Below are 7,867 nucleotides of genomic sequence, written 5' to 3'. Positions count from 1 at the left end.
ACAGCAGGTCCCTGGGTTGGGTCAGTCTACAGGACCTTTTCTGGGCATATACTGGGTGGTCTAAGTCTGTCCCCTTTGCTTTATTTCCTGTGAGGATTTCCCCAGACAGTGACTCCAAGTCTCTGGTGTCCTGGGGCACACAGTTCTGTTTGTGAGGAATAGTTGGTACAAAGCAGGTCTCTGAGCTGGCAGTGTGCGTGCTCGCCTGCTAGTCTACGGGAGCTTGGTGCCCAACTACTCTCTGTGCTTCTGGCTTGGAGCCAGACCAGTGATGGCAGCTCATACCCGACGGTCTGTGAGACCTTCCCCAGGCAAAGCCTGGGTGGCCCAAGTCAGCACTGTTTCCTTCCTTCCCTGTGGGGCCCTCTCCTGACAGGGACTCCCAGTCTCTGTTGCACTAGGGTGCACAGCTCTGTCTGTGCTAGAGAGCTGGGTGCACAGCCACTCTCCATGCTGGCTCTGTCGGCTGGAGCCCAGTTCAGTTATGGCGGCTCGTACCCTCTGGTCTGTGAGACTTTTTCCAGGGAAAGACTGCATGACCCGTGGCCAGTCCTGCTACTTTCCTTCCCCATGGGTTTTCTCACGACTGGAACTTGCAGTCTCTGGTGTTTTTGTGCCTACTGTTCAGCCTGGGAAGGTAATTGGGACACGCAGGCGTGTGGCTCTGGTCCAGCGACCTAGTGGCTGTACAACCCGGGATCTCTTCCGGGTTCTGACTGGGTGACCTGAGAGTGGACCCGACTGATTCCCACACCATGGGGGTTTCCTCTCACCTGGGAAACACGATCGCTGTTGTTTTAGGGCCCAGAGTTCAGTCTCTTGGTCGCTGTACAGAAAATGTTGTCCTGCTCCTCAGACGCAGTGTTCTCCTGGCACCGCCATCTTGGCCCCCTCCGAGGGCTATTTTTCAATTTTACAGGTGCTTACTGTTGAAGAACTTGCCTGAAGTCCCTGTAGATACTCTAGACTTGGCTTCAGGAGAACGTTGGAACTCTGAAGATACTGAGGACACTTAGGTTGGATTAAATGCATTCCACAGTAAGAATTATGATCATGTGTTTGGGAACAAGGGATGGAATGTTATTGCTTGAACCTACAATGGCCCTGTAGGCTCATATTTGATATACTTATTTCCCAGCCTGATGTGCTATTTTGGAAAGCTTATGAACCTTTGGATTGAGAATCGAACTATAAGATACAGTATACTGTAAGCCCTGGAGTCTCACTGCTCAGGAGCTCAGGATTGCGCCCTTCCCAGGAACTCTCACAGACCAAAATTCGATGCAAAAGCAAGAGGTTTTATTGCTATCACGATAGGGTTGCCCCTCCAAAGATAGGAGACGACCCAGAACATGCAAAGCACAGGGTTTTTATACCTGAAAATCAGGTCACTTTTGCTCTATAGTTTACAGCTGGCTGTAGATAGTTTACAGCTGATTGTTTCTCAGAACAGTTCACCCCACCCTTCAAGAGCTCTCTGCACCTGGCCTCAATTCAAATAATCACAGTTGTTTCTCATTCCCAGGTGGCCCCTCATCCCCCCCTTTTCTTTTTGCCTCAATTTTAACCCTAAAATTGTGGATCAACCTCAGGGAGAGGTTGATACTGTCTCTGGAGCATCAGGACCTAAACTGCATTTACACATTCCCTGATGAAGGCGAGTACTGGTCGAAGAGTTTATTGTCCCTGATGATTTTCAGTGTTAGCAGGTTGCTGGAGGCTTGGACTTTCCAGGTGTCTGCAGGTTGATGAAGAGCTGGCTTAATGTGTGATCCAAGATGCAATGCCCTCTACTTTGACGGCAGTTGGTATAGTGGTGTGCAGAACGTAATAAGGACCCTTCCACTGGGGTTCCAGATTCTGGCTTCAGTGTCGTCACACATACCAGATCACTGATGGGGCACCTACAAGGACCCAGGCACATATGCACTGCCAACCTTGCTCCAAATTTCTTTCTGAATAAGCTGCAGTCCTTTCCGCCTGGACAACAAGTCAGAGTTACCACTAGTTATGTCAAGAGGGTCCCCAAGAAGAGTCAGGGGAGCAGGAACCCCATATAGTAGTTCGAAGGGAGTCAAACCCAGTAAGGAGGGAGTATTTCTGACTCTAAAAAGGGCCAAGGGAAGGAGCACCACCTAGTCACCGCCAGTCTCCATGGTCAATTTGGTGAGAGTCTCTTTTAGAGTTCTATTCATTCTTTCTACCTGTCCTGAACTTTGGGGTCTATAAGCACAGTGTAATTTCCAATCGAGCCCCAGAAACCTGGCCACCTCCTGACTTACCTAAGCAACAAAGGCCGGCCCATTGTCTGACCCAATTATCTTTAGAATACCGAACTGAGGAAAAATGTCTTCTAGAATCTTTTTGGCTACCACCAGAGCGGTTTCTTTCTTTGTGGGAAAAGCTTCCACCCATCCTTCTGACAGGGTTTACACTCCCGAGCCACTCTCTCAGTCAGAGCGGTGAGGTTTAGTATTCAGTACTGGGATTGGCGGGCAATTTCAGCCAATTTCTTTGGCCCCAAGTGAGTCCACTTATGCATCTGAGTTACTCAGTGTCTTTCTGTGGTAGAATGATCTTATCTTTGGAGTCAATCCATGCCCCCACATCGGTGTCAAATATCCCGTTTTTGCTGTATTAGCTTCAAGTCACTTTCTGAGTAGTTTAGTCGTTCTTCTCTGGGCAGCTCAGCAGTCAGTACCAGAGTTTCCTCTGGAGGCTGCTTTAGCCTCCTGACCGGCCATGTTATTCCCCTTTGCTGCCCTGGAAGTTTCCTTCTGATGTCCCGGGCAGTTAATAATGCTTACCTTGGTGGGCAGCAACAAGGCATTGAGCAAAGCCAGAATCTCAAGTCCTTTCACCATCCCTGTTCCTCTGCTAGAACCTGCAAACAATCATGCTCCGGGGGCTGGATTTCTGGATTCGGCAATAAGGTGGCAGGGTTTAGTTAGCCCTGTCACTGGGGCAAAGGTGACTCTATCGTTATTCAAGAGCAAAGCCTGGTAATGTGTCATTCGGGCATTCGTGAGCCAGTGATCAGGTGGCTGCCTTATGACACTCTCAAGGGCATGCGGAGCATAGATGGTGAGGTCCTGTCCCAGAGTCAGCTTGTCTGCATCTTTTACTAGTGCCACCACTGCCACTACTATTCACAGGCAGGTTGGCCATCCTGCCGCTACTGAATCAAGCTTTTTGGATAGATAGGCTACCGGTCTCTTCCAGAGTCCAGTTTTCTGTGTTAGCACCCTTTTTGGCCATTCCCCAGTTCTCGGCCACACAGAGATGGAAGGGTTTGGTCACATCAGGGAGTCCCAATGCTGGGGCTGACATTAAGGCTTGTTATCAAATGCGGCTTGTTCATCCTTTCCCCAGATGAAAGAGTTGTTGCCCTTTGTAAGGGCATACAGAGAGGCTGCCATCTCAGCAAATCCCAGAATCTACAGCCAGCAAAACCCTGGTGTACCTGTTTCCTGCAGAGCTGGGCCTTTTTCGCCGACGCTCTGTAGTGGAGGTCACCCAGCTCTTGCAACAGCCGGTGGCTTCATCAAATATGGTCCATGTAAGCTGGCCCGAGACCCCTGAGTCCAGGTCTTTCCATTCGAAAGCGAAAATGTCTTGGCTGTTAGGGCTAAGTTGAAGACAAAAGAATCCTTAAGGTCCAGGACTGTATACCAAACCCTGTCAGAGGGAAGGCAATTCAACAGGTTATACGGGTTGGGCATAGTAGGATGTAAGTCCGTGACCTGTTTGTTAACTTCGCGCAAGTCCTGTAAGTCGTTGCTCCCAGGCTTCCGAACTGGCAGCAATGGAGTATTCCAGGCGGATTGGCACCTTCTAAGAATCCCTAGGTCAAGGAGCCGCTGTATGTGAGGGTGGATCCCGTTACGGGCTTCCTTAGACATCGGATATTGTCGCACCGAGATAGGGGTAGCCTGAGGCTTCAGCTCTATCTGAACTCGGGGCTGTTTCTCTGCTTTTCCTAGGCCAGCTGTTTCAGCCCGTGCCCTGGGATGTCTCTATAGCCATCAGTCAACGTCTTTTTCTGGACTTACCACCTTTTCAAACAGGCGGTATTCATCTTCCAGTTGAATCGTCAGCATGTGAATGGGATCCCCTTTATTGTCTGTCACCTGTGGGCCATCTGGTCTAAAATGAATATGGGCCCCTCTCTTTGTTAGGATATCTCGCCCTAACAGCGGGTACGGGCACTCGAGGACAACTAAGAATGAGTGGGATACCTGGCCCACTCCAAAGTCCACCTTTCTTCGGGTAGTCCATGAATATTGTTTACATCCAGTGGCTCCTTGGACCCACAATTTTTTCTCTTTTTTAGCTCCTAAGTCTTGTAACAGAACAGAATGCTGGATGCCAGTGTCCACCAAGAAGTGGACCAGCTTTTTCTTCCTTTTGGACAATCCTTGATCCAGTGTCCTTTCTCCTTGCAATAGGCACACTGATCCTTAAACAGAGGGCCCCTCCAATTGCTAGGAACTTTCTCCCTATCATTACGACTCTCCTGCACTATGGTGGCCAGGATCTTAGTCAACTTTCTGTCTTGCCTCTTATCCCTTTCTCTTTCTCTTGCTTCCTGTTCTTTCTGCTTTCTTTCCTCTTTCTCTTCTTCCATCTCCCTGCTGTAGAAAACCTTTTCTGCTACCTGCACTAAATCCTTCAACAACTTGTCCTGTAAACCCTCTATTTTATGGAGTTTTCTACGAATATCTCTGGCTGACTGGTCTATAAAGGTTATAGTCACCATTGCCTTATGTTCATCTGAGGTAGGGTCATAGGTTGTAAAGCAGCTGTAAGCCTCCATCAGCCGTTCAATAAAGGCTGTGGGGGATTCATCCAGCCCCTGAACCATCTCTCTTACCTTCGTCAAATTGGTGGGCTTTTGAGCAGCCCCATGGAGACCCGCCATTAGAGTCTGGCAGTAGACCTTCAGGCGTTCTCTACCTCCGGGTGTGTTGTAATCCCAATTGGGACAGGTGAGGGGAAAGCCATTATCAATCTCATTAGGGAGGACGGAAGGCCTCCCATCCATTCCTGGCACATTCTTTCTCACCTCAAGGAGGACCCGTCCCCATTCCTCAGTAGTGAGGAGGGCCTGCAAGAGTTGCTGGCAATCATCCCAAGTGGACTGGTGTGACAATAGGACAGATTCAAACAAATCAGCTAGAGCTTGGGGATTTTTGGAAAAGGGGGGTTCACTTTCGGAATCTGGTGGCGACTGCAGTGGTGCTGAGGGACTGCTGGCAGCACTGTCGCTTTCAGAATCTGGCAATGTGGAGGGACTGATGGCACCCTGCTGCAGACCTCCTGGGGGATTAGTGGGGGAAAAGCTGGTGGATAAAAAGGTGAAAGGTCAAAAAGAAGTCACAGTCTGTCCCATAATAAAGTCATCATCAAGAAAGTCAAAGAAACAACAATGATAGAGACAAAGAGAACACGATAGGCAATTCAGATAAGGACGCCCTTATGGGTGGTACCACAGAATTCTGATTGAGAAACAGATGGGAGGAGGACCATCATGGACCTAGCATCCCCAGACGGAGAGGCTGCCTCATGGTGGCCGTCTCCTACAGATGGGAGCAGGACCATCACAGACCTAGCCTCCCCAGATGGAATCTGGAGCATCCTCCAGTTCCCAGTCAAACAATATTCTAACACGTCTGTCTATCACAACGACTGATCAGACAACCAAAAAGGTCCAGATAGGTGCCTAAACAGATACAGAGTGGTATACCAGAAATCAGACTAACCTGTTCTGAGCTCGACCTCCAGTCCAGTTTGATGAGGGTTGGGGAAGGGGCATGCTGCTTCCCGGCCAATGCACCAAAATGTAAGCCCTGGAGTCTCACTGCTCAGGAGCTCAGGATTGTGCCCTTCCCAGGAACTCTCACAGACCAAAATTCGATGCAAAAGCAAGAGGTTTTATTGCTATCACGATAGGGTTGCCCCTCCAAAGATAGGAGACGACCCAGAACATGCAAAGCACAGGGTTTTTATACCTGAAAATCAGGTCACTTTTGCTCTATAGTTTACAGCTGGCTGTAGATAGTTTACAGCTGGTTGTTTCTCAGAACAGTTCACCCCACCCTTCAAGAGCTCTCTGCACTTGGCTTCAATTCAAATAATCACAGTTGTTTCTCATTCCCAGGTGGTCCCTCAATACCTTCTGCATTTTTGGGTTTTATTATTCCCAGGGGTTTACTGTCTCATTCTCTCTGCCCCTGGTTCACCATGATGTCAACAGTCCCTACCACACATCTACCGCCACAAATTGAGTCCCTCTGTTATACATTTCTTGCTTTAATGAACCCAGATCCTTTGAAACTCAGAGCCAACATCACCCTTAAGTTGTTTTGTCAGGTATTTGATCACAATGCTGTAAAAGTAACCAATACATTAATGTATGTACCCAGATGTAGAGCCGTGCAGGCTCGGCAGACTAGGCGACAGCTTATGCAGGGAGATCAGGGAGACACACAGCCAGAGTGTGTCCCTAGAATGTGCTAGCAAATTCATTTCTCAGGGCCACCATGCAAAGTAATGAGGTCTTGAGGGTTTCACCTTCATGAATGGGTTGGTTCAGAGATGAGAACACTTGAGGCTCTTAGTTGTATTTTATCCTTTCAGGTTCTCTTGCCTTTCCCTTTCCCCATGGATAATGAGTCAAGATGGGCCTCACTGCATGCCTGAGCCTTGATGCTGGATTTCACAGCCACCAAAATGATGGGCAGTAAATTTATTTTTGTACAGAATTCTGTACATGTACTTTTGTTGTTTTGCTTTTTGTTTGTTTGTTTGTTAGTTTTTTTGACAGCAATATAGCTTTTAAGACAGGCTGTATGGCCACCTAGTCATCCATTTACCAGGTGTTTGCTCTCTACCACAGACCAACAGGGAACTAAGAAGTGTTTCTCAAAAGGAGAACATGATGGAAACAGATACAGAGACCCACAGCCAAACCATAGCCTGAGCTCGGAAGTTTTGTGGAAGAGTGGGAGAAAGGATTGAGGGATTTGGAAGGTTCAAGGACACCACAAGAAGACCCACAGAGTAAACCAACCTGGGCCCATGGGCATTCACAGAGACTGAACCAAAGAGCTTGCAGGAGCTGGACCTAGACCCCCTTCATATGTGACAGATGTGCAGCTTGGTCATCATGTGGATCTCCTAACAACGGGTGTAGGTCTGTCTCTGACTCTGTTGTCTGCCTTTGGATCCCTTTTCCCTGCCTTGTCTGGCCTCAGTGGGAGAGGATGTGCTTAGTCCTGCTGTGACTTGAGGTGCCAGGGTGGGTTGGTACTCCTTAGGAACCCTCTTCTCTGAGAAGAAGGAGAGAGGGAAATGGGGGGATGGGTCATGAGGACAGGAGTGGGAGTAGAGGGGAAGGGGCTGGTATCAGGCTGTAAAGTGATTAAAATTAAAAAAAAAAATATGAGCCGGGAGTGATGATGCATGCCTTTAGTCCTAGCACTTGGGGGGAAGGGAGAGCAGAGGCAGGCAGATATCCATGGGTTTGAGGTCAGCCTGGTCTACAAAGTGAGGCCAGGACAGTCAGGGCTACATAGAGAAACCCTGTCTCAAACAATAATAAACACAAAACAAAACAAAACAAAAAACAAGATAAGACAAGACAAAAGATAAAAACTTAAATTAAAAAAAAGATTTTCACAGTAATGGGTTCTTTGTGTGCATGATAATTTTTTTTTTTGCCTTATTCCTTTGACAACAGATCTTCCACTCACCTGGAACCAGCAATCCCCACTCCTCTCCACTCCTCACCATGCTGTGCAGTCATACATGGCTTTTTACATGGATCCTGGGAATTAGAACCCAGGTTATTTTTTTTTCTTAAACA

The 7,867-nt window shown here is 48.2% G+C and overlaps 1 protein-coding gene across 1 annotated transcript; it reads right to left on the bottom strand.

Moving 5' to 3' along the window:
* Nucleotides 1–3,420: 3,420 nt before the first annotated feature.
* Nucleotides 3,421–5,815, bottom strand: LOC129682645 (uncharacterized). Its single transcript, XM_055615077.1, is given in 4 exon segments — nucleotides 3,421–3,650; nucleotides 3,653–4,393; nucleotides 4,396–5,342; nucleotides 5,763–5,815. Coding segments are annotated over 4 exon segments (1,971 nt in total).
* Nucleotides 5,816–7,867: the final 2,052 nt, after the last annotated feature.

This window comes from Psammomys obesus, unplaced genomic scaffold (genome assembly GCF_907164565.1).
Source record: "Psammomys obesus unplaced genomic scaffold, mPsaObe1.curated_primary_1811, whole genome shotgun sequence".
In the NCBI taxonomy this organism is placed as follows: Eukaryota; Metazoa; Chordata; class Mammalia; order Rodentia; family Muridae; genus Psammomys; species Psammomys obesus.
The sequence above is the reverse complement of the archived record's forward strand: the minus strand, read 5'-3'. Positions and strand labels throughout refer to the sequence as shown.